Source organism: Kogia breviceps, chromosome 14 (genome assembly GCF_026419965.1).
Source record: "Kogia breviceps isolate mKogBre1 chromosome 14, mKogBre1 haplotype 1, whole genome shotgun sequence".
In the NCBI taxonomy this organism is placed as follows: Eukaryota; Metazoa; Chordata; class Mammalia; order Artiodactyla; family Physeteridae; genus Kogia; species Kogia breviceps.
Genome location: NC_081323.1, coordinates 73,835,451 through 73,861,952, shown reverse-complemented (window position 1 = coordinate 73,861,952; position 26,502 = coordinate 73,835,451). Strand labels below are relative to the sequence as shown.

Here is a 26,502-nt window from a genome sequence, read left to right as displayed (position 1 = left end):
CAGCCTACGTCCTCCCTTAGTATCTATGGGAGCAAGTCACTTTATTACCTCTCTGCTCTCTGGGCCTCAATTTCTTCAGTGGCACAATGAGGATACTTATGTACCTCCAGGGTTATTGCAAAGATGCGGATAAAGCGTAGGAAAGTATTTGCCATAGACCCATACGTATGGGCAGTGTGAAATGTTATAAAGCAATACTTCCCAATCTTGGTGAACAAAGGATTAACATATATATATATATATATATATATATATACACACACACACACATACAGATATACATATATATATACATATACACACAGATATATACATATATACTTATACTTATATGTATGTATATGTTGCTTAAGCCTCATCTCAGACCAAGTGAGCCAGAGTCTCTGAGGGTGGGGCCTGAGAATCCCAGGTGATTCGAATGTGCAGTGGGGGTCCCACTAGGCCCACGTAAGGCTGAGTAACTGCAAGGGAAGGTGTCAGGACTATATGAGCAAGAACGCCCAGCTTGGAGCCACAGATCTAGATTTGAATCTTGATTCTGCCACTTCCTAGTGGTTGACCTTGGAAAGCTCACTTAACTTTCCTGAGCGCTCGTGTCCTCAGCATCCTTAAAAGAGGAAGGGCTTTGGAATTTATCCTCTAGGTCTGCTGTGAGGGTAAAGGAGAGGAGTCACGTGGGAGCTTAGCTCACGCGTGGTACTGGCAGGTGCTCAAAAAAGCAAGCTGCCAGATCAAGCTGCACCGTCGGTAGCAATCTGAAGAGGCACCTCAGGTCTGTGGGGCAGGGGTTTTGTCTCATCCACCCACCGCATCCATGGCATCTAAGACCATGCCTGGCACATCACAGGTGCTCAATAAAAAACAGCTGTACGAATACAGCATCATGACAGGGCTGTGAGTTTGACCTGTGATGCTCGTGAGTGGGGCTGGGGTGGCCCCAGCCAGAAGGGAGGATCATGCCACAGAGTGGGCTCCTCTGCTCTCCAGAGGCCAGTGCCACAGGCGGAGAAGGCACCATGGCAGTGCCCAGCCAGACCCACCCCCTGCCCGTGGGGATGCCAAATGCTCTGATTATGTTTCTATTCTCACAATAACCCTGCTGCTCATTCTAAAGTGTGAGCTGGGGCCACCGCCTTGTCTCTGCCCAGGGTTTCCACACCTGGTGCCATCCTCGGCGCTGGACTTTGCTGGGGGCTGTCCGTGAATTGCGTCTTAACGTTTCTTCAGCTTCTCGAAACAGGGTTTTTCGTCCGCAATCTGCACCAGAGATGAGGGAAAGAGACTTGGTGAGGCCCGGATGACGAGCCCACGCTGATGGTGGCTTTGTAACGTACGTCTACAATGCCTGTCAGGGTGCTCAGAGTGTTGTATGTGAAGCAAGACACTTCTGCAGCACTGTTTGTAGCCAAAAGGCATCAGAAAACAAGCTAAATGCCCAACAAAAAGGGATGGGGTATCAGTCACAGCATCTCTGTGCTATGGAACAGTAGGTATGTTCTTGAACTGGGCAGGTCTATGTACAAAAGGAGCAATCTCTAAGATACAGAAGCAGGGTACATAGGACAGGGCGCACAACAGACCAGCATTAGTATAAAAGAGGGGTGAGGGGAGAGAGATGTGTTGAATGAGTAAATATACTGCTGGGGACCCAAGTACAGAGGCTCCTGTTATCTGCACCTCCCTGAAACCTGGACCAGGAAAGGCCAGCTTCCCCTAACTAGCAGGTCAGCCAGACTCCTCCCCCATGAAGGCTAGGAGAGTCCATCCCATTTCCCTCTTTGTCCTGGGGGCTAGGAAACTCACGCTAAACTCTAAGCAGAAATGCAGTGGCTCTCCTAGGGGAAGATTTGAAGATACCACTTTCTCCTTTTATCCCCTTGTTGTTGTATTGACTTTTACTGTCTATTAATAGCTTGGGATCTTACCATACCTGTGAGGCGATGAATTAGAACACAAGTCAAGATTATTGTGTGCTGGACACTTTATACTTCTTATGTTGCTTAATCTTTCTGGGAAGCCTGTAAGGTGGGCATAATTATTCCCATTTTACAGAAGAGGAAACTGAGGGTCAGAGAGGACCCAACTGCCAGAGGTCTCAAAGCTAGAAAGTGGCAGAACAGGGTTTGAACCCAACCCTGCCTTGTTCCAAATCCTGTTCTTGTAACCCAGTAGCACACTGTCCTCTTAGACAAAGTGACCCGCCCTGAAGGGCACTCTGGCACTCATTAGCCCCATTTTAAAGATGAGAAAACAAAGTCACAGAGAGACAAAAATGGCTTCCCCAAAGCAACACAGCCAAACTGGTACCTGACTCCTATGCACTGCCATTTCATTCATTCAACCACCACCAAATCATTTTCGGTGCCTATATGGGGCCGGCCACTGGGTCGGGTGCCTTCTAGGCCACTTCCCAGATTTTATTTCATGTGTCCTTTATTATAGGACACCTGAAATCCACTTAAAGTCTGCAGAGTATGTATTAACTAAATTCAGACATGAACAGTGGAATCAATTATCACAGGGGTTAGGTACTGAAGTTAAGACATAGCGAGTGTATCACAGGGGTTAGGTACTGAAGTTAAGACATAGTGAGTGAAAATCAAGTATAATCAAAATTATCCTTGACATTTCCTTAAACGACTGGCACATGAGACCTAGGAAATGTTAAAGCCAGGAATTGACTGCTCTGGCCACCTTTGCCCTGGGGGAGTGGAGGCCGAGACTGGTTTAAAAAGAAGTGGAAAAGGATTTCTCTCTCTCTCTCTCTCTCTCTCTCTCACTCACTTTCATGTTCTTTCTTTCTGGCCAAGTGGGTAGAGTTAACTTGTATAGGTTAACTAGTTTCTGTGCATGGGGTGTGGCTCCACTGTCCCTAATTTGTCCTCAGAGCTGTTGCTGGCCTGTGCTCACCGTGAGTCCCCTCGGTGTGGGAGGCACTTCTGGAGAAGCTGGAGTGGACGGCTTTCCGAGGGGATGTCTTCAGTTCAGAATTGGCCCCGTTGACGTAGACAGAGAACCCGTGTTCCAGGTGCTCCAGCCTCAACTGCATGGGGTCCTTGGCTTTCAAATGCTTTAATATCCTGGAAAAGAAACGATTGCTGGCTTCTCATTCTAGGAGCCTGGGCCACCGCCCACCCCCACGCGGGGAGGGACCTGCTGCTCTGACAGCCAAGCGTCTCTAATCAGAGGCCGGGTGGCGGGTGCCCAGCTGTTCATCCATAAACAGCCCTGAGAGGCCCATTACACACATGCAAGAGCAGTGACGGGGAGGCTGTTCCGGACCCTGCAGGGGTGTTTCTGCTTTTCATTCTGAGGCTCAGACATACGTTAGCAAAACCTTGGGCACCCAGCCTCGCCCCCAAGGTGGCTGAGACAAAACAGGCGCGTGTGCACGCTGCTACACACAGCCTGGATCTCCAGGGAGGATCCCAATTTCACGCATCTCTACTTTGCATGGATAGCAGCACTTTGTTCCACGTGTAACAAAACGCGGTCTAAGCCTTTGTGAGAGAGATGGCACGGAACACATACACACATCCGGAAACAGCCGTCATCAGGCCAGGTGGACTGATTTTTGGCTTCAGGAAATAAATGTGTTCTCAAACACTCACCCCCTGATATCCCAAATGTCATTATTTTATATTCTGATGAAGTTTAAAAATACACCAGTGCAGGCTTTGCTCAAAATTAATGATGTGATGATCAACACCCTTTGGCTAAAAGGGTCTTGGCGTGAGCATGGCCGGGTCTCTTGTTCAGCTTTCTCTAAAGCCCGACCTCGCACCTTGGCTTCGTCCTTTTCTCCCCAGTCCTGATGTTCACTGCCATAAACGGTGTGCAGTGTCCTCTTCGGAATTGCTCCCGTGTGATGCCAAACCCTTCAGCGCCTTTACAGACACTTTTCGGCACCCCGCACAAACCAGTTATTTCCGCACAAGAAGAAATACAACCAACCAACCATCATGGCAACAAATGTGCATCCTCTTCAGTGATTAAGTAAGTTCCCACCAAATTAGCAAAATGTAAATTTTTAAAAATAATAGTAATGGTAATCACATAAAGGGTAGAAGGCCAAACCCTGTTCTAGATGCTTTGTATATAGTCAGTTCTCATTATTCACAATAGTTATGTTCTATAAAGTTGCCGCAAACACTGAATCAGTGAATACTGAACCACTGTTCCTAGGGGAAAATACAGGATTTGGTTCCTGTGAACCTCTGGTCACAACATTTTCATCAGCCAATCAACACAAAACCTTGCTTTATGTGTGTTTCTATTTGAAGGCACCTTATTTAATATATACTTAATACAATAACACTGAACTCATGCCAGCAGCACTTCAACTCATGAGTGAAGGAAGCTTATCTAACACGTGTATTTTCTCCGTAAGGGACATCATAGCCTTCTTGGGCTTAGAAATAAATGTGAGACACCACTTTACCCCTATGCCAGGGAGCCAGTTTAAACAGCAAAGTCATCAATGAAAAGCACAAAGATATAAAAAACACGGTGAAACGGATCAGGACCCTATAGTCTTTGTCCCCCAGGTCCTCAGCCTGCCTTTTGTCTGTGGAAAAACTTTAGCCAAAGAATAAATTTCATCAGAGAAGTGAGAAAATGCAGAAACAAAGGAAAACAGCCCAACAAGACCTTTAGTTCCTTCTAAAGGGCTATAGGTAATATTCTGAGCCATATCCCGTGAGCTGTCTTGTAGATATTGAAAGCCCCACCAGGTGGAAGAAATTAACTACATGATGACCGGACTGTAGCCATGACATGAGCTCCCACAATTCCAAGAACTGGCCTCAAGGAAATGGGAACGAACTGACCCTGGAACTGAAGATTAACTGTACTTAAAACAATCAAATGATGGTGGTCAGACCACTGCAGGACCAATTTCAAGATGACTGTCAAGAGTTGACTGTTCTGTTTCTGCCTGTAGCCCCCTTCCTTTGTCTAGAAAAGCTCTTGCCCACTGATGGTCAGTGTGGGGGGAGTTGGCCTTTGGTCAGAAGTCCGTGCTCCCCTCTGGTTGCCGGCATCTGAAATAAAGCAAACTTTCCTTTCCACCAACCTGGACTCTTTATTGGCTTTTGAGTGGTAAGCAGCTGGACCCCACTTTCGGTTACAACAGCACTAAGTAAAATGTGAAAAGGACACTTTACAGTGTAAGATCTGAAACAAGAAGGCAGAGTGTTCCCTTGCTCTACCTTAGCTAGGAACGTGTGTGCTTGGCAACTAAAATTTTTTTGCCATCTGCATGTGTCTTCGAGTGACCACAAAAGCATTGCAAGTATTGATTTGGAGGTTACAAATAAATTTTAGTGAGTGGGTAAATTTGCAAATACGGAACCTGTGAATAATAAGGACTGACTGTATTAAGACTTTAATCTTTATAACAACCAATTACTTTTCTTAACCTCGTTGAATAGATAAAGAAACTGGAGCACAGAGAGGTTAAGTAACTTGCCTAAGGTCACACAGCTAGTATGGCATCAGGGCTAGGATGCAAATTGAAGCAATGTGGCTCCAGAGTCTTCACCACAACAAAGGTGACTTATAAAGCTAGCAAGCTGAAACTGGCAAACTTAGACATTGCTGGAAACTCAGAGGACCTTCTCAGAAGTAATATGAAAATACAGAAAATGCCATATGCTTGGTCTTTGCCCAGTAAGCAAATTGTTTCTGATCAGGAACAATGGTCAGCATTCAGTCATAACAAAACCATGAAAGCAACTCGAATGTCCAACACTAGGGAAGTGGAAGCCGGGATCTCATGCAGCTGTTAAAATTACGAAGAGTCTGTCGAAACATAGGGGATTATTTGTGATCTGTTCAGTGGGGGGTGAAAAAGGCAGGATAAAAATGGTATATATGTGATAAGTGCAAAGTTGTAAAAAAGTGTGTTTGTGGACCCAGAGTGGAGGGTGATAAATGTGAAAATTAAATCAGCTGTTGAGGGAGGGTGGTGGTATTACTGGTGATTTCTTTGTTTGCTTTTTAAATGTTTCTTAAACGGCTGATACATCCATCTTGCCAATCGTGGCAGGAACATTTACTACAGACTGCTTATCTTTTGCCAGCTTCGGAAGCCTGGGAGATGCCTGATTGTTGGGCAACAGCATAAAACAGAAGGAAAACACAAGTAACTGAGAGACAATTTCCAAACACGGCAGTAGTTGCATTCTCTGGAGCAAACAATCAAAGGGCGCAGTGGGTACCAGCAGTCCCCCGGGAGGGAGAACAGGGAGCCCAGGGAGGGGCGGCACGAGGAAAATCTGACCATCTAGCCAGGGAGTGCCTGCCTCAACTTCCTTCCGGAGACCTCCCTGTCTCCTGATGCTACCTTAATGGTCACGGTGGCATCCCGTTATCCAGGCTCTGTGGCTGGCGCTCCACACAGGACTCTCTTTAAGCAGAGTGATTTATGAAAATGTGGATTTATGAAACTGATAAATGAGATAATTATTCAGACTGTGAAAAGAATCACTAAAGGAACTCCGCTGCTGCAGCTGAGCACATCAGCAGTACACACGTGGCATCAAAGAAAAGTGGGTGTTTTTTAACGGATGGCTTACTTTGCATAAAAAGCTGCCCTTAGTGTCAGGGATTCAGAAAAATCAGATTAAGTCCCTGCCCTTTCAGAGACGGAGGCCCCAGCCACCTGCTGCCCTGTCACTCTCTATTCCCTCACAGATTCTGTTTGTTTCAGAGCACGTGTCTCACTGCCTCATGCTATGGAATAGTATCTGTGTGCCTGTTTATTCTCCCTTCCTGCCCCCTGGGAGTGGGGTCCGTGATGAGTGAGAGGAACGGTGAGGAATGCTCTCAATAGTTCGGGAACTCAAGGTCTAGCAGGAGAGAGAAGGCATGGATGCGCACCCGAATACAGCTACCGTGTATCTAACCACGCCACAGGCATCATTTCCGCTTATCTCGTAATGACCTTTGGGGTCACTTGTACAGAGAGCTCTTTGGTTCAGAAGAGGAGGTGGAGGCACTGTGAGTTAGAGCACAGGGTGTCACGTGAGGGACTGTGACCGGGGACATAAGACGCTTGACGGCTGGGCGGTCAGGGCACAAGCAGAGGTCCAGGTGGTGAGAGGACTTAGCTGAGCTCAAAGGGCAGGTGGCGTGTTGCTCATGGAGCTAATCGTGACCGGGTTTATGACTGAACCACTTCGGTCTCTAAGCGCCACTGTTACTGTGTGACTGTGGGCTGGCCACGTGCCTCCTCTGGACCTCATTTACCCCCAGGATCAACTGAGGGGTTCTCTAAGGGTCAGGCGTTCAAGGATTATCTGGACATCATTTGAGAAGGCACGTTTATCATTAAAATGATGATGATGACGATGATGATGATGATGGAGAAAGTATATACTTGGATGGGTGGGCTTACTGTGGACCTCCAAGCACCTCGTCCTGCTTAATCCTTCACTGGCCCAGGGATTAAGTTCCTACCATTGATCTGTTTTATAGATGAATTTGCCCAAGGTCAGAGAGCCGAGGAAGCAGCCAGGATTTAAATTCCAGTCCGTGAGGCTCCAGAGCCCGTCTCCCAGCCACATCACGGTGCCATTGCTTGTCTCCTCACCAGGCATCATGCCGCAGGGGCTCCAAGCAAGTAGAGCTCAGAGGAGAAGCAGTGGCTCCCCGGTGGGGGCTTCTTGGAGGTGGTAGCATTTCAGTGCAGCTTTGAAGGATGGAGAGGAGGAAGGCAGTGGTGCAAAGAGCCTGCCATTCCTCCCAGAACCTGATGGCCCACAGGCTCTGTAATTTGTCTTCTTGGATGTCACCACCCCCCACCCATGTGGGTGGAGGACAGAGCTCCGTAGTGGAGGCTCTGCCATTTCCCAGCTTTCGTGACCTTGGGGAAGTCCCTACACCTCCCGGGGCCTGTTTCCTCTTCTGTAAAATGAGACCAAGGATGCCTGTGGCTCATGAGGATGGAAGGGGATGCCAGCTGAATCTCCAGCTCAGAGACTGGCCTGTGCAAGGCCCACCCTGGGTGCTGGTTTTCCCCTTTCTTCTTTCTGCCTGAATCTCCTCTTGGGGCAGTGGGTTCACCTCTCATATGGGTACGTTTTCCTATAAGTTTCCCTCAAACAACTTTTTTCAAAAAGCAAATACCATTGCTGGATTCTTAGGTCTGCCACCATCTAGCGCGTCTATTATAGTCCCTCTTGGCCGTTAGCCCTTAACTGTTCCTCAGATCTCAGCCCTTTGATGATTCTGGTTGTGTTTTCATGAGTCCGGTTGGCCGTGATTACATCTTTCCTGAAGCTGAGTGACTAGAATCACTAAGCATCCTCTGGGCGAGGGTTGTACGGGGGTGAAACAGGGCTGCCACACCTTCTCCGCTCTCCCCGGTCCTCTCCTGGAGCGCAAGATCACTTTCTGCGCTTCTGGCATAGTCACAGGTGGCCTTGTGCTCACATGCCACTGCCTGGGGAGTTCCTTGAGGACTAGGGCTGTGTGGTGGGCATCTGTTCTTTCTGCCTGTCCAGCAACTCTCCCCCATCTTCCAAACACAGCCCCTCAGGTTCCCCTTGGGAACTGCTCCACTCCTCCTCTTACTCCACGTGGTTTGGGTGAGACTCACACCACCGCCCAGGTTAATGGGGTGGCCCAGGAGTGGCCAGGCAGACCCTGCCACCCCCACCAGGCACAGGGCGGCGATTGGCTCAGGGATGGGGACGGGGCCCCAGCCAGACCAACGGGGGCCCTCCTCAGCACTTTTGCTGGAACTATTAGGATGTGTTCTCTTCCCCTCGAGGTGGGATGTAAGTGTGGGGTTTTCAGTGGCTGCCTTGACCTCCGTGAGGAAGGTACCTGCCTGAGATGATTCCAACATGAGAAAACAGAACTGAGAGATGGAGAGTGACTGATTTCTGTGACCCAGTTTGAATGCCTGGATCCAACTATACCTGAAGCCAGTGTATCATCCTGGATTTGTTAATTTCACAAGTCAATACGTTTCATTGTTTAAAGTCATTTATCTTGGGTTCCTGTCCCTTCAAGCAAAGGAGCACTAACTAATACAGTCTGTGTCTCCCTCATTGTAATGTTCTCCTTCATACCAGTGGTAATGCTAGGCACTGAGAAGGTACTCAATGGAATCCTGCTGAATGAATAGAAGAATAATGTCACCAGCATCTTGTGGGCAGCTGTGTTCTGGGCAGATGTCTAAGAACTCAGCCCCGTAATTGCACACCCCCCTGTTGGGTCACAAGGCAATGCAGATAAGCAGCCCGGGTTTTCACCTTCCTCTATGCCGAATATAAAGTTCAGAGGCTGGTTTTCTACCCAGTCTTGTAACTACATTTCCAAGTCAATTTCAGTTTATTCCCACAAAACTCCTCCGTAGTGAACTTAGAGCCATTGGCAACCATGGCAGGTTTCTCTCCTTCTGATTACTGATGACAATGTCAAACAAAACATAAAGAAGAAAGTATGGCCCAGCTCCACCACTTCCTGGCTGTATGACCGTGGGCAAATTGCTTGCTGTCCTGGTCTCCGCTTCCTTATCTGTAAAGTGGGTGCAATAACTGTACCGATGGGGTTGAGGTGCCTGCCACACAGCTGGCACTCCAGCAAAGGTGCCTTTTCAGGCTTCATCTGATGACAGCTCAGGGGCACTCCCACTCTGCAGGTCTCCATTTGGAGGTGTTCTAGCTCTACTTTCTAATTTCCTGTCATCAAGCTAGCTCCCTCTTGGTGACAACACATCCCCCAAATTTTATGGCAGCTCCGTGTTGACGTATTATTTAATGGCCTTTGTGCTGCAACCTCATCTCTGGATCTGTTCAGCTATGTTATTGGTCGGTGCCCTTTGATCACGCACGTATTGATCTCTCGATTAATGAGAAGCAATTTGCTCATAAAGAACGATGACACTCTCCTCCCAGACAAGTCACATGTATATGATTCAAAGATCGCCCAGGTGTTCAGTGGCACCATCCAGCCTGCCAGAAACTGAATAAAAACATTCTGTTCCTGGCATTAATGATGATAAAAACCCACGCAGGTCTAATCAGCACAAGCCTGGGTTTGAGGCTGCCCCTGGGACGGAGAGAGATGAGTGCAGAGCAGCCGGGCACATGGGATGTTGCTTGGCATTTCTGGATGGTCCTGGAGAGTTGATCTATTCAGAAGTTCTCTACTGAGGGCGGGACAGCCTTGCAAGGAGGCATCTGGAATGCAGGCAGGTATTGTTGCCATAGATACTGGGGGTCTTAGTGGAATTAAGTAAAGGGGTGGGTAGGCAGGGATGCTAAACTCCTATAACACATGGGACAATCCCGCACCATCAAAACTTGCCCCATGCGACATGCCACCGGGGCCCCAGTTGACAAGAACCAGCAATCCAGCCCATCAGACAAGAGCTGACTTCACATTCAGAATAACAACTCGCAGACTCTCTTACCTACAAGACCCCAAGCCCGGTCCGCAGCACAAAGCCCCACATTAGTAACCCCGTCCTTCCCCCTCCTGCAGATCTGTCTGGGGGGGCCTGCGGTATTCCTCTGTTTGTTTTGTGCTTTGATTTGAATTCATTACCAATATTTTAAAACTCAGGAGATTTCACCACACAAATCCAGGTTTCCAGCTTCTCTGGCCACCTTGAAGGATATGGACCCCTTGGCCCGTGAGACTTCCAGGTGCCCACTGTCCCCACTGAGCCAGCTTCACTCCCTGCCTGTCCCCTCCTGGCACTGGAGTTTGCAAACCCAGCTTTCTGTAAGGTTCCAGGCCTGAAGACAAACCACAGTGAACTGCAAATGAACTTGCGCAGCCCTGCAAAGGCACGGAGGACGTGACACCCACTCCCTTTCAAACCAGACCACAAGCCTTGACCCCCGTCGCTACACGTGGCGTGGCTGCACGCTTTTGTAAGAACCAGCACTCCAGAGTCAAAATCAGGAGTGACTTAGCTTTAAATGACATCAACCAACTTCAAACACAAGTGTAAAAGGACTCCTCCTTTATACAACGAGGCATGATTACAGGCTCAGATTTCCAGGGACCTTCAAAGCCTGTGAGATCACAGGCTGGCCTATTCAGGTGACTAATGCACAGGCCCTGCCAAATTCTAGCTTTTCAGAACAAACCCAGCTTCTCCCAGAACCGAAGCAGGGAAGCAAGAGGCAGCTCTGACACGTCGAACAGTTCGTTATAGCTCAATCAAAAGATGCAATTAAATCAGTGAATGGAGAAATAGGAACTGGGATGGCAGACATTATTCCAAGCTTCTGAGTGGAGGGTGACTGCATCCCATTCCTATGTGAAAGAGCCTGCATGCTGTTAATAAATCTAAATAGGATTTTGATTTGGCTAATATTAAGGGCAGCCGTTGAGCGGCTTCATCTTACCGGTTCCTCTGCTGGAGCAATATCAAATACTCATCGTGTTTCTCATCAAAGTCTGTCACCATGTCCTTAGTGTAACCCTGAAATGAAGAAGCAGAGCGGTGTGATATCGGAATGCAGGAAAGATTTACTGAAGCCTGGGTACAGCACACACCACACAGGAGGCCGAGAGGCAGAGAGGCTGACCTTGACGAAGGCCCAGCTCCCTGGGCGCATCACCCTGGTGACCCAGAGCCGCAGAGACTGTCTGATGGCCCACTGGGTCTTGAACATACACAACTAACAATCTACAAAAAGGAGAAAACGTCGATTCCCCAGCCTTGCCACTGTTCTTTCCTCCCATGTCCTATAAAATCAAGGACTCTGAGAAGACTTCGGCTTTACTGTTTTCTCCACACTCATGATTTTGTGATCTCAGTTGTCCCAACCAGATGGAATCCAGATCAGTTGTTTAAGAGGGGAAGCTCATCTTTCTCTTGCCATTGTAAGAAAAACGCACACTTATTATAAACAACTCAGTCGTTACAAAAATGTATGACCCCCCCCAAAAAAATATATGACCCAGAGAGTAAAGGCTCCTTTAAAGCAGACATTTGTGGTTTCCTGCTTCCTCTTCCGGCCACAGAACTCTGAATTTCTTTGGGGGAACCATTCGGCCCCCTTTTTTCAGTTCACTGGCTTCCTTAGATGCCCATGAAAGTTCCTTTGGTCTCCTCTTGGGTCACATGACCTTGGCCTTGGTCTCAACCCTCAACATAGTACTTCCCTCAGCTACAAGGATTCACTAGTCTAGGGATGAGCCGTGGCCTGAGCACGGCTCTTGAAAGTCAGCCCTGGGACTTTGCTAATACTCCTGGGGAAAAAGCTGTTCTCTTTCCACTGGGGTGCTAAAGTGATGAGATGCAGGCCTGGAATTGCCTGAGAATGAAGTCAAGAAAGAAGGCAGCAGAAGAAAAAAAAAAAAAAAAAAAAGAAGACAGCAGATCCCAGAGACGGAGAGAGAGAGATTCCCAATGACATAATTTGAGCCCCTGGATCCACCCATGCCTGAAGAAGTACTGGAACAGCTTAGTTATTGCTTTAAAGTTTCAGCTGAGTTTCTGCCCTTTGTAGCCAAAAGAATTATAAGTCATATACCATAACCTGACCATTAGTGATAACCCCTATTAGAATTTGTTACAGCTTTATGGAGGGATAATAAATGTATAATAAACTATACATATTAAAAGCAACATGTATATACCAGTAAAACCCCCATTACAATCTGATACATATTTCTCTAGATGTTTTTGTTTACAATATACATATATTCATATTTATAAATACACACACACACATTATTTTAAACAAAAGTAGGATTATACTGTAAACAATGCTTTGTAATTTTCTATGTTTCTTAACTAACTTTTTTGCCAAGGAATGGATTAAAGGGACAATATCAGCTTCATTCTAGTCACGAGGCACAGGGATTAAGTGTTAAATGGCAAGTAAGACATTTGTAAGAGAAACACAATTTGTGTGAAAATCCTAACGATTATCATGGGAAGAAGAAAAAAAAGAATCTCCATCATTCTTTTCTTAGCGCCTCAAAATCTGGCCTTAACCCCACTCATCTACCAGAACTCTCCCCAAGGGTGACTCATAACTTCCTTAAGCAAATATAATAGCTCTTCCCAACTTCATCCTTTTCGAGTGCTCCGGGCCATGGGGAGCTGTTCCCACCCATCCGTCCCCAAATTCCCCTCCTGTAGCTTCTGCGGTTCTGAATGAGCCTCCCTTCCCTCCTGCACCTTCTCTGGCTGCCCTTCCTCCTTGGCCTTGGACGTGGATGGTCACTGTTTCTGTCCATCTCACCTCTCTGGGTCTCTCTCCCTCTGTCTTCTCTTCCTCCGATACAAGGAAATGGGTCCCCTGGATGGGGAAGCCAGAGTCACTGCTAGTCCAGGGCTGACAGCCCGGTCCCCTTCTCTCCCCTTTTCCTATAGGACTCCAGGTTATGACCATCTGCTTCCCTCTTTCCCTGTCACCCCCACTTTTCCTCCCAGGCTCCCCTCTCTCTGGGCCACCTGGGGACAGGATGATGTACTCCCATCTTCTCTCACCCGATGTCTCTGAAGCCTCTGGATTTTCCTGGGTTTTCCAGCTTAGCTAATCTGGCCAACCAGGAAGTGGGGAGTAATAAGAAAGGGTGATATTATGAAATCATAAGAAATTTAAACAAACTAGCAATAGGTGTTCCTATTCCTATTTCCCTGGCTTCCTGAGATGCCCAGAGATGTTCCATTCTCCTCCTCGGGACTGAGTCCTGCCTCACCTTGACTGTGAGAAAAGCACTGTGACCTCCGCCCTCTGAAAAGCTGGTTGGTTGCGGGACAATGGGTCTGGAGAGGATTCTCAGTTCCTTCCACTACAACATGTGTACGATGCGGACAGCTGACGCAGCAATTCCATATACATGATTCTCCTTTGATCTTTGCAGCAGCCTTTGAAGTGGTTATTATTACCCCATTTAAGATACAAGGAAACCCATCCCATTCATCTTCCCGGAATACGGATCCTACTCCATGGCAATTTACATAACCATTTTGAGATATTAAAATGACCACTGATATATTATGGTATGGAATGAAATAGTCAATGACATTTTTAGATGAAATATGAGACTTCAGAGAAATCTCAGCTTGTGGTGGGCTGTCCTGGGCTTTTACCTCAAACCCTCCAGGAATACATTTATTCGCCTCTGCCAGGAGGGAGATGTCACAGGAAAGATTTGAAGAGCTCAGGCGTAGATCCAGCCAAACTTCTCACCAGCCCCGTGCTTCTCAAATGCTGATGTGAACACAAATCACGTGGGGATGGTGCTGAAATGCAGGTTCTCGTTCAGTAGGACTGGGAAGGGTCCCAAGCCGACACATCTAACAAGCTCCCAGGCAATGCCCGTGGGCCACACTTAGCCAGCAAGGCCCTAGACCAGCCCGCCTTATTCTCCACTATTCACAATACGCCCACCTCTAATCAGATCAGCACTGAACTTGAGCTGTGAAGAATGTGAGCTTTGGAGTCCAGGCCTGGCTCCAAGTCACAACAGTGCTATTTGTTTCCTTATCTATCAAATGGAGGTAATAATAGTACCTGTCTGGTTGGATTTGTCTTTCCCTCATAGGGTCAAAGGTGGGTTGGATGCAATAACAATAAAAAAGCCATAGCACAGTACCTGGCACTTGGGTAGCTGTCAATGAACGTTAGTTACATTTGCATTTATGGAGTTCCATTATTTAACTAGTACTATCCTGGCCCCTCACCACTCCCAGCCAGCTCATTGCTATCCTGATGCCTAAATCATTTGATTCCTGTTCCCTCCAGCCTCCACCCAAATCCTCTCCAAGGCCCAGCTCAGCTCCCCAGTTCTCCACGAAGCCTTCCCCTACCATTCTCACCCCCACTCACTTCAGCTCATTCTGAAACCCTGCAATTAGTATTAAATTATATACAATACAGCGTGAAATCATATATAATTAAGTGCTACATTGTAAGCCTTTAACTATATCTATTGCTCACTCATTATCTGGGGATTTGGAGACCTGGAGGTGAGTCCTGAACTCTGCTACTTACCTTCTCTGAGCCTCAGTTTCCTCATCTGTAAAAAGGGAATAGTAATAAGGTCTACCTCGCAGGGCTGCTCTAAGGATTAACTAGGAGAAAAGTAGAAGTAATTTAGGATCCGTTTCTTTCTTCTTATTATTGATTCCCCAGCTGGAGTATAAATTCCTGGAGCACAGAACTGGGGAAGGAGGGGACCATCATGTGGGGAGCCTGGAGTCCTGGGCCCGGGTCTCGGCTTCAACAACATCCAGCTCCGTGATGATAACTGCTAAGGCTGACCAAGTACCTACCTGGTTAACCCTCACCCTGGTCAGACATCAGACACTACCTCTCCCCAGCACGGCATATTTCACTTTGCTGAGGCTTTATTTCTCAGGCTATAAAGCGGAGGCATTAATTAATATTTAAGGCATCCCACAAAGGTGGGAGAAACTTAGAAAGCGCCAGGTTTATCATCACTGTGTTTCAGCAAACACTGATCAAGTGTTTACTGTGTGGCTCTTACCTATGCAACGAGGGTTTAACAAAAAACTGACCCAGCGTGCATTCAGATTCCAAGGTGCCTGTAGACAGTACCTAACCACGAGCCAGGGGCCAATCTGCACAACTCTGCCCCCATTCCTGATGTGTGCGGTGTGAATGGCACCCCCTGCTTTCATGTACCCAGTCAAGCAACACACACTGGCCAGGGGTCCCTAATATGGGGGATGGCCCGCAGGGGGCTCTGGGGACACCGATTCAATTGAATGCACGAGGGTACTATTCCGGGAAGAAAGTCCATAACTTTCATCAGATTACCAAGGGCACCTGAAGCCAAAAAAAAGAGACAAGTGATTATAGCAAAATGTATAAAATTTGATGCCAAGGATCTGAAGGAGGGAACAGGGAAGGCTCCTGAGGGCGCGGCCAGGCCCCAATTCTTGGGAGTCATCTTCGAAGCGTAACTCACTAACTCACTCTCTCACTCCATGACCAATCCATCAGCTCCATGTGAAAAATACCATGTATCCAAAAGCTGACCACTTCTCCCCACTTCCCCGCTACCACACTGGTTCAGGACCCTTCACTGGCCTCCTGCTCCCGCCCTCACCCCTACAGCCCGTTCTCCTTTCTAGAGCCGGGGATCCTGATGAAAGGGAAGTCGAACCATGTCACTTCTCTGCTCTGGACTCTGCACAGGTCCCAGCGGCCACGAGGCCCTGCCCACTGAGCCGCCACCCACGTCTTTGACTCCTGCCACTGCCCCACCCTCCTCCTCATCACTCCAGTACCCGCAACACCCAGCCTGTGCTCACCTCAGGGCCTTAGACCCACCATTCCTTCCCCCAGGTAAATACCCAGATTCCTCACCTCCTCAAGGCTTGTCTTGGATCTTACCCTCTCGGGGAGGTCCTCCCCAGCCATCCTATTTAAAATTGCAAGCTGTGTGTGCGCGTGTGCGCTCACGCACACAAACACACACACGCACATGCACACACATACACATACACACTCCCAACTGCTCACTAATAATCTCTACTTTATCTTATTCATCAAGCCTTTAATTTATTGGGCCATCCCCTGCACTAGAATGGAAATTTCATGAAGGCAGGGACTGTGTCTGTTTTGATCACTTGTGTATTCCAAGCCCCTAGGACATTGTCTGGCACACAATGGGCCCTAAATGAATAAATAAGGAGACATTTGAGCTGAGATTTGAAAGTTGAAAGGTTTGCTGGGCAATAAGAGAAAGGTATTCCAGGCAGCAGGAGCAGCACAGGCGAAGGTTTGGGGCCTTGAAAAAGCCTGAAACGTTCATGGATTGCCCAGAAGTTGGGTTTGACTAGAGTAGTGGGTGCCAGGGAGGCGTGAGTTAAGTACGGGAAAAGGTTTCAGGAATTTGGACGTGATGCGAAAGCCAAGTCCCACTGCCATTATTGTTATCCTTATCATCTTTATCCCTAATGCTGGCCTCAGAGATGGGGTAGAATTTTATCAATGGCCATATTATTAATTCTCTCTGGGGAAAAAGAAATGGAATTGGAGAGAAACGCCAAGAATCAGTTATGCTTAAAGAAACTCGACAGAGTCTATATTTCAGGGATCACGTATTCCTCTGAGGCCAGAATACTGGAATTCTCCTAAACAGGGTTGATTTAGCTAGTGCCAGAGCCTCAGCTGCATTAACGAGCAGCTTAGAGTATGGGGTTGGTTTCCAGGGCTGGAGGACATTGAGGACCCGACTTTGTAGGTGTCAAGTCCCAGCAGAGAAGAACAATAACTTGGAATGGTTTAATAATGAGCTGTGAACACACTGTGTCCGGGGCACCACAGAGTTCTCAAAGCACTTCCCCACACCCGACTGACTATCCACCTGCCCTGCCCCTCCCCCTCCCCCAAATGCCACATCTTAACTGAGGGATGATTTACGAGCAACAAGCAAGGTTACTGGAGCCCAGTCTTCCTCGGCTTTAATGACCATTTATGGTGCGCTCTGTGGTGCTTATTGTGGGTGTCTGCAATAATGCTATGCCCTGGGGTCATTATCCCCATTTTACAGAGGAGGAAACTGAGGCTTTGAAAGCTGAAGCGAATTGCCCAAAGGCCATGTCCAAGTGGAGATAGTGTACATTTGTTGTTTCTGTCAGTTTAGCATCTACCCATTTTCTTCTAGTTACATCGTCTTGGTTTTTCTTTGGGAAACCACCTCTCCTCCACTCTCAGTCCATGTGGTGTGGGTGGAAATAACACTGCTGGCACTTCAAGGGCGAGCACATGACAGAGGCCTGGCCACTCAAGGCCAGGCTAGTCTGGCTAGTCCATTTCCCTGGCCATGTGACTGGTTTAGGACTAGGCATGTGCCCAAAGCCACGCCAACAGACTCAACCCAGGGATTGGTTGAATCTGCTGGAAAAGTCCCTCTTCCTCTTCCCCTGGAATTATTAGCTGATGTGAGCCGAGAGCTACAAGGGCCACCAAAAGGAAGAAGTTATTGTTTAATCAATTGATTAGGTTCACTATTATGAATGTCCTTCTATGTTCCATGAAGAGATCTGTCCAAGAGTGACACCAACGTAGAGGGAGCAGAATTGAGGACACAGAGAGACAGACCAGATAGAAAGTAGAACTTCTTAACCGTGTTGAACCCCCGTAACCAGCCCCACGTGGAGCCAGCACTATCTTGGACTTTTAAGTCACAAGAGCTAATACATTCCTTTCTTTGCTCAAGCCACTTTGAATTGTGTGTGTGTGTGACTCACACTTGAGTGAGTTCTCGGTGCTGCAGTGGAAGAACTAATACTCAGAAGTGTCTGAATCTGAAGTCTCTGCCGCGTCCTACGGCCAGAGGAGCATTCAGTAGAGGCTTAAAATAATTCCTTAATGAATATTCTCGACGATGGCCCTAAGCCCACAGAAAGCGACGATCCAAATGTATCTCACAGTACAAAACTCCTACTCTTCAATCAAAACTCACTCCAGTGTTCTTCCAGTGATTCTGTTCTTTGTGTCCCAGTGCTGTATCGTTAAGTCCTTAATGCATATTAGTTGAATGAAAAGGTATAGCTCTGAGTGTTTTTTGCGGCTTTTGCTGACATATCAGATGTACTCCCATCCTCAAAACAAGAACAATAAATACGCCGCATTTAGTATGCTTACATTGCAAGACCTAAAGCAATGGCTGAGACTGCCTCCTAGAGGTGGATCAAAACAACACAAACACTGAAGCAAAGGTTGGAGTGTCGCATGCCCTGGGTAGATGTGCCAATAAAATCACATGCTATTCGCATACCAGGTGGATAATCCAAAGAAGACTTTGGCTTATTTCTCAAATACCTATGCACAATTATTTACTGCAACCAATGTACACCTTGAGATTTTATACTTAGTTTCAGGTTTGTAGAATATTGACGCAGATCCAGAATCTAGGGCTTCCTCCTGGTCTCCAGGACACGGTACGCTGTATCTTTATGAAAATGTTTTTCTTCCACGGCTATCTAAAAAATCATTTTCAATACATAGCCACTAGAAAATAATTAACGTTTCTTTGTATTCTCAGAAAAGTTTCCTTGTAAGATGGCAATGTGTATTATAGACTATCTTTTAGGCTGGCAAATATAGATTTTTCTTTTTTTAATCTTCAATGAGCTTGCTTCAAAAAGGAAACTTTATATTAACGCCATAAATGGAAAATCATTATCGCCTGCCATAAACAGAAGGCAAACAGAAATACGGCCCTACTGAAATAGCACGTTTACATGCCACCTGCAGTGCTGTGCAAGTGTGCAAACCACACACTGGGAAGCTCGGTGCCCGAAATTCCACGTCCACACAACCCCGAGAGGTGGGAGGCGCTGACCTCATCTCCCCAATTCATTTGTTCACTCAGTGTTTACTGAACACCTCTTTTGGACACACAGTGGGCACATCAAAGTCTCCACTATCATGGAGCTCACATTCTAGCAAGAGGAGACAAGTGATTAAAAAAGAAAGAAAAAAAAAGGAAATATATAGTATGTCAAATGATGCTCAGTGCTACAGAAAATAGGAGATAGACAAAAACAGAGGGAGTGGGGAAGAGAGGTGCTATTTTAGCCAGGGGGTCAGAGAAGGCCTCTGGTGAAAGGACATTTGAACAGAGACTGAAGGAAGTGGAGGAGAGGAACCCCTGTGGGAATCTGGACAAAGGGGGTTTCCAGGTGGCAGGAACAGCAAGTGCAAAGGCCCTGAGATGGGGGCGGAGGCCATGGTGAGGACCCTGGTCTTACTATGAGGTGACCTGGAGGGTTTTGAGCAGACCTGCCATGGGCTGAGGCTGTTCCCACCATCCACCCTGAGGAGAGCTCGGGAGGGGACACAGGCCTGCAGGGCCCACTGGAAGCCCGGCAGTGTAAACAGCCTCTGACTGCTAAGGAGGGAACAAGGCACGCCTGCTCTTGAACTCCCGACTGGTGCTAAACTGATTGAGGGCACCTATTACCTGTCAGAGCCTCTAATCCCACAGCACCCGTCACTTGGCCTGATGCGAGGAGAGAGGCGGCCTGGGTGGAATTTTCCCTCCAATCTCTGCCTCCACCGCCTGATTTGCATCCAAGAATTCTTCCTTCTAATGGAATGAACCTCTCACAGAGCGCATCCATCACCAGGACCTTACCTATCACCTCCTGCCCAGCAAGCTGGGCTGCCTGAGTGGATGCTCCCCTCCCAGGGCTGCCCCTCCCCGCCCCCTGAAAGGGGAGCCCTCAGGGCCCCTCCCCACTGGTTCAACAAAGAGCTTCTCCTATGGGTTGGGTGCTGCGCCACCGCCCAAGACAGAGATGGATGTAATCTGGCTCCACCACCCTCCTGACCTCATCCCCAGCTCCCGCACCCCCCTCGGCCCAACAGCTCTTCGGGCGGTTTCTCAGGGAGGCCGCTTCCTCCTCAGGGCCCAGGCACTTACTTGCTCCTCCCCCTGCCTGGATGGCTTCCTCTTGTTCACGGGCATGTGTGGCCCTTCTTGGGGCCTCTTCTGACTGTCCCCGGCCTTCTCAGCCTCTTTGGAGGTATCTCTGTTTGTTTGTTTGTGGTTCCCCTGCTGGGATGCCAGACCCATGAGGGCAGGGCCGACGTATGTGTGGAAAGGAAGGGATGAGGAGGAAGAGAAAGAGAGGGAGGCAGGAAGACAAGATCCCTGTCCTCAAGGAAATTAGAGGAGCAGCAAAGACGCTGCTCTGAGGCCACGGAGTAGGGGCTGTGCTGCGGGCGCTGGGTGGAGAGGACGGGTCCTTGGCATGGCTCCGGGGCTGGGAAGGCTCTGCAGAGGAGAGGACAAGTGCCGACTGCAAGGGGCTCAGAGGTGGACGGTGCGGGCAGAGGAGGGGCGGGAAGGGCATCCGGGCAGGAACAGCGTGTGCAAAGGCCCAGTGCCACGAGACCCTGGGAGCTCATCTCGGGGCTGGGATGGAGAGTGGTCAGAGCACGCCGGTTCATCACAGGGGAGAGCCCTGGCTTCTGACATTGCAGCCAGCTTAAAGCCCGATGAGAGACAAAGCCTGTTTGTGCCGATGACAGGTGCTGAGTGGTGGGGAAAGCCAGGAAGGGAGTGAAACGTTCTGCTCAAGTCTAGGGCGGTGCAGTGGGGCTCAGGGTCCCCATTTGGATGTTGTCTCACACACTAGTCAAGATTTCTGCCGTGTGAGATCCTGGAGATCCAACCGTAAAGGAGACGGTTCGCCCCCATCTCCTCCCTGATCACGTGGGGCTGTGATCCTTTCCTCCCTCCCTGCGTTTCCCTTTCCCCCCCTTTAGGTTGACTGAGCACCTCCTATTCCACACGGGGACAAGTTCCCTTGCCTTAGGGAATGGACCATCTAGGGAGGGAGGCCAACTTTAAGCAAATGACCCCACCACCAAAGTACATCGTCAGCCATTTCTGGAGGTAGGTGCGTGGTGCCTTGAGAGGTTTTCAATGGGAAACACGACTGGGGCAGGGAGGTGAGGTGACGCTCCGTGGAAGGGTGACAACAACCGCGATGTGAAGGACGAACAAGTTAACTTAGGGGCGCAGAGGGGGGTGTGCTCTAAGCAAAATGAACGCACGTGTGAAGGCCACGTGGTGAGAGAGAGAGAGTAAGAGTGAGACAAGCTGGGATGTGGGACCCTTTGCTGCAGTGCTGCAGTGCTTGCACCTGGACAAATGTCTCCTCAAGCTACAAATTACAAAGAAACTATAAGGGACTAAAAATAACTGCATGCATGTGCAGTTGGGGCAAATTATAGACAAAAAGATACAGAAAGACCAAAAACAACCCCATCTGCCACTTCTGAAGGGCCGGGAGCGAAAGCAGGGTACTGCGCATGCCCCCTGCATTCAACACCACCTAAGGGGTGGGCAAACCACCTAAGCCACGCCTCCGACCCCACCCCTGGACACACCCCTACCCTCACCCCATATTGGGTACCGGCTCCCACCACCCCACCTCGGGGAGCAAGTAAGGGGACCTGTTACTTGTTCTTGCTCCTTCCGGCGGCTGCAGGGGCTTCAGTAAAGCCTTGCCCGAATTTCCTGTCTGGCCTCTAGTCAATTTCTATTGCTTGGGGAAGGCCAAGAACCCTGGGCGGTATCAAGAGGGACACGGAATGACAGAGGGGCTGGAGCCGGGGGTGGGGGTGGGCAGGGGAGCAGGGGTTGACTCGGGACTGAGCGGGCAAGACCACCACGTGGGCCACAGCAGGGAGTTCTTCCCTTAAGCCCAGACCAATGGGAAGCCACGTGGGGTTACTGGGGTAGAGGGTGGAGGTTGGAGCGAGAGGAAGCTGGGAGTGGGTGCTGTGGGTGTTCGGACAAGAGGTGGCAGCCACATGGAGGAAGCAGGGAGAACATGTTTCCAAGGTGAGGGCGGAGGACTCGGTGATGGGCTGGAAAAAGGAGGCGAGGAAGAAGGAAGTATTGAGGATGATTGTGCAGCTTCTGGCCTGGGTAACTGGAGGGACAGTGAGTGACGCCATTCTCCGAGAGGTCCAGGCTGGAGGAGGGGCAGGGCTGAGTTTGGTTCGGAGCAGTCGTGTGGATACTCTGAGGCACCCAAGAGGCGCAGTTCGTGGACTGGAGGTTGGAATGTCTAGGTTTGGGGTTCAATGTGCATCGCACAGTTAAAGATGCCCCTTCCTCCCTGCTCACCCCCATCCCAGGCTGGGTTACACCCTCCCTCAGCTGTGCTCCTGAAGCATCTTCACAGACTGTTCCCTGTCAGGACACTGATGAAAGCCACCATGGATATGGGCCTAGGTGTGTATAGTGGACTCTGTGCCATGGGCCCAGATCACCCACTCACACCCCAGCTGCTGGGAGCTGTGTCCCTTCCCAAAGAGAAGCCTGTCTTGCCCCAGGTTATGTCTGATCTCTGATACTGATTAATGACAAGGGTACAAAGACCCAGGCTCCTTGCCTCAACTGGGAACACCTCCGAAGGGCCGCCCATCCCCACAGCTCCCGGCATCACAGTTCAGCCCCTCCCTCTGTCCAATCCTGCTTCCCTCGCCATCACGGGTGTTGTTCCTGAGAGCCCTCCCCAGTCAGCCTCCTGCATGCACATCTCCATCCCACAGTCTGCTTCCTGGGGACCTATGGCAGTCACTTGACCATGAACTCCCAGGGCAGGGCTGAATCTTGTTACATCAAAGGCCATTGGTAAACGCAAACTGAATTGAATGGACAGTCCTGACTCGGCCAGGACTTCCCACAATGGTCCTGAATTCAAACAGGACAGACCCAAGTCCCCCCAAAATGAATCCCTCGGACCACGGGGCCCAATATTTAATTCTGAAACATGGCTGCCATGAAGGTGTGTGACATGGGTCCTCAATTGCCAGGCCTTAGTTTGACAGCTAAACAGCCAAGTTGGGCGGTCAGGACTCGGCTGTGAAGCCGGGCACCTGGGTAAGAATCCCATCAGGCTCTTTCGAGTGGGAAAAGATACTCGTTCCTAAGTCTCCTCAGCTGTCAAACTGGGATGCCGTCCTAGCGGTGTTGTTCATAATAGCCCCCAAAGTGGAAGCAACCCAACTGTCCGTCAGTGGAAGAATGGATAAACAGGCTGTGGCACATCCACACAATGGAATGTCATCTGGTCATAGAGAGGAGTGGAGCACAGGCACATGTGACCACATGGACGACCCTGAGAACGTTATGCTAAGTGAAAGAAGCCAGACATAAAAGGCTACATACTGTATGATTCCATATACATGAAAGGTCCAAAAGGGGCAAATCCACAGAGACAGAAAGTATCAGTAGATTAGTGGCTGCCAGGGAATGGGGGAAATAGGAATTGGGAGTGACTGCCAACAGGTACAGGGTTTCTATATGGGGTGATCTACATGTTTTGGAACTAAATAGCGGTGATGATTGCATAGCTTTGCGAATATCACTGAATTGTACACTTTTTTTTTTAATTTGCTGCGCCGTGAGGCATGCGGATCTTAATTCCTTGATCAGGGATTGAACCTGTGCCACCTGCAGTGGAAGTGCGGAGTCTTAACCACTGGACCGCCAGGGAAGTCCCGGAACTGTACACTTTAAAATGGTGAATTTTGTGTTACATAAATTGTATCTCAATAAAAGAAGGCAAAAAAAAAGTGGGATGACGATTAAAAAGCATCCACCTTATAAACACAAAATATTTAGAATATTGCCTGGTGTGTAAAACATGCTCAATAAATGTTAGCAGTGAAGATGATGCTGATGAGAAATATTTCGAAGTTTCTAATTACGATGGCACAAAATCTGAACTTGGAGTTGACCCTAGACCCAGTTTCCTGAGCTAACCCTAAAGGCATTTTATATCGCAAAGTTAACACGCGCCTGAAATTCATGCAAAGAAAAGATGACGTAACTTTTCAAAGGCTGCAACTTTCCTTTTCCCGTGTAGGAAGGGGAGAGCAGCTGGGTGTAGGATTCGGTCTGCCTCAGGAGTGGGACTGCGATCACACCCTCGGAACAGGCGCCAAGCTGGTGACAAACACAACCTTGGTCGTGCACCAACCCTTGAATGTGCCGTCGAGGGTGGCAGGCAAAGGATGCTATCAGGCTGGGGCCAGGATAAGGGGCCCACTGATGGAAGATTTGGTCTGCTCTAATAAAAATAGCATTTTTATAATGTCTTGATGGGTGTGTTTGTCAAAAGGGGATGACTTCAAGCTGGTGAGGAGGGCTAGGAATAGAAACTGGCTGACAGGGAAGAAGCCAGGCGTGCAGGCTGCAGGAGAGATGGTATTTCATTTGTGCTAATCTATTTTCAGGAGGAAAGGAAGGGATTGGGAGCATCTCTCCCAGCCCCTAAAGTAGCCTGTGTCCTCTCTGAATGTGGGTTCTTAAGAGCAGAACAGCAGCCCACAAATTCCCTTCTCGGCTTCTTGCTCGCTCCTTCCAACCCACAGCCTGCCACTGTGCTTTGCTCGACAACACAGCTCCCTGTGGCCTCCTTCATTAAAAACCTGCCACAGCTGGCGAGTAAGGTGACAGAGGCACTTCAGGGAGCAATAGCAGTCTCCACGAAACAAGACAAAACGAAACCCCGAATAGCTTCGGTCTACTCAGACCCAGCCATTTCACTCCTTGGAATCTACCAGAAAGACTCACACAGGTGCCAGAGGAGGAATGTACAAAATGCTAATGCCCTCCATCTGGAAAATGACTAAATAACCCACAGTCTGTCCATAACATACCGTAACAAGTTTAGAAAAATCTGGGTTTGTTTGTAACACCGAGGATGGATCTTGAAGACATAGTTCAGAGAAGAGAGGCCAATGACAAGTTACGAAAGCACATATGACACGTTCATTATGACACCGTTTTGTTAAAATACATACACTCCCCAAATACCACATATATTTTATGGATACACTCGAATATGTGGATGTGCAGAGAAAGGTCTGGAAGGATGCATGCCAAGCTTGTGACAACAATTAGTCCAGGAGGGGAAGGCTGGGATTAGGGAGGGTTGGGAATTGGCACAAGGGACTCTAGGCTTATCTAGAGGGTGAAAAATATTTTCTTAAGGAAGCTGTTTTCTTGTATTACTTGCCTAACTAATGACCTCCATCCCCCCACTTCGCTTCTCCAAAAAGTAAGAAAAAAAAAAAAAAATCAATGCTTCCACATTCCAGACAGATGCAGCCTGACATGACTTTTCCCCAGAATTCCAGATTCCCATACCCAGCTGCAGGTTCAATCGAGGTCTTAACAGGGTTTAAGCTGAATTCCTGATCTTCCCCCTAAAACTCTCGTGCCCATCTTAGGAGATGACCAATCTCTCTGGTTTTCAGACCAAAACTTAAAGTCCTTCTTGACTCCTCCTCTCTCTCCTCCCCACCCATATCCTGTCCAACCACAGATCCAAGTGACTCCATCTTCACGATGTTTGGGACCTAGCTCCTTCTCTGCTCCTCCACTGCTGCCCCCCCAAGTCCAAGCCACTGTCACCTCCACAGAGTTTCTGCAACAGCCCCAACAGGTCTCCCCATCTGCCCTTCCCAACTGTCTGTTCTCCACATACAGCCAGGGAGCGTATCCTGCTAAAATTGGGTCCTGGCCCTGTTTCACTGAAAATGCTCCCATGACTCCCCTTCTCACTCAGACGAAAGCCCAAGTCCTTAATAATGGCCACAAGGCCCTCCACGACCTGGCCTTTGCCCCTCTCCTTGCCTCCCCCCACCCTGCCCCTCATTCCCCCAGTTTGGCCTCCACCCTCGGGCCTCTGGTCTTTGCTGTCTTCCCTGCCCGAAGCTCTCCCCTCTCACCTCCTCTGGTCTCTGCCTGAGGACCTATGTAACATAACAAGCCGCCTAGCAGCCCCCATTCCGCTTCCCTGCTACCCTTTATATTTTACTCATTTATTTGCTTGGTGTCTGCCTCTAACCACTGGAACACAAGGGTGTGGATTTGTGTGTTTTGTTCACCACGGAAATCTACAGGCCCCAGGGCAGTGCCTGGCACACAGCAGGTACTTGACAAATATTTGCTAAGTGGATGCATGAACTGATTGCTCTATGCCGGCCATATGTGGTTTACACG

General features: G+C 48.7%; 1 protein-coding gene across 5 annotated transcripts in view; it reads right to left on the bottom strand.

The window, feature by feature from the left end:
- KATNIP (katanin interacting protein) overlaps positions 1 to 26,502 on the bottom strand; it is a 194,950-nt gene that overhangs the window by 134,920 nt on the left and 33,528 nt on the right. For 4 of the 5 annotated variants that reach the window (XM_067012513.1, XM_067012514.1, XM_067012516.1 and 1 more), the window contains exons 3-5: positions 11,373 to 11,449; positions 2,911 to 3,098; positions 1,160 to 1,257 (exon numbers count right to left, since the gene is read on the bottom strand). In XM_067012513.1, coding sequence (XP_066868614.1) covers positions 1,160 to 1,257; positions 2,911 to 3,098; positions 11,373 to 11,449 — 363 coding nt within the window. The remainder of the gene's footprint in view (positions 1 to 1,159; positions 1,258 to 2,910; positions 3,099 to 11,372; positions 11,450 to 26,502) is intronic. The other variant, XM_067012515.1, reaches the window with a different exon arrangement.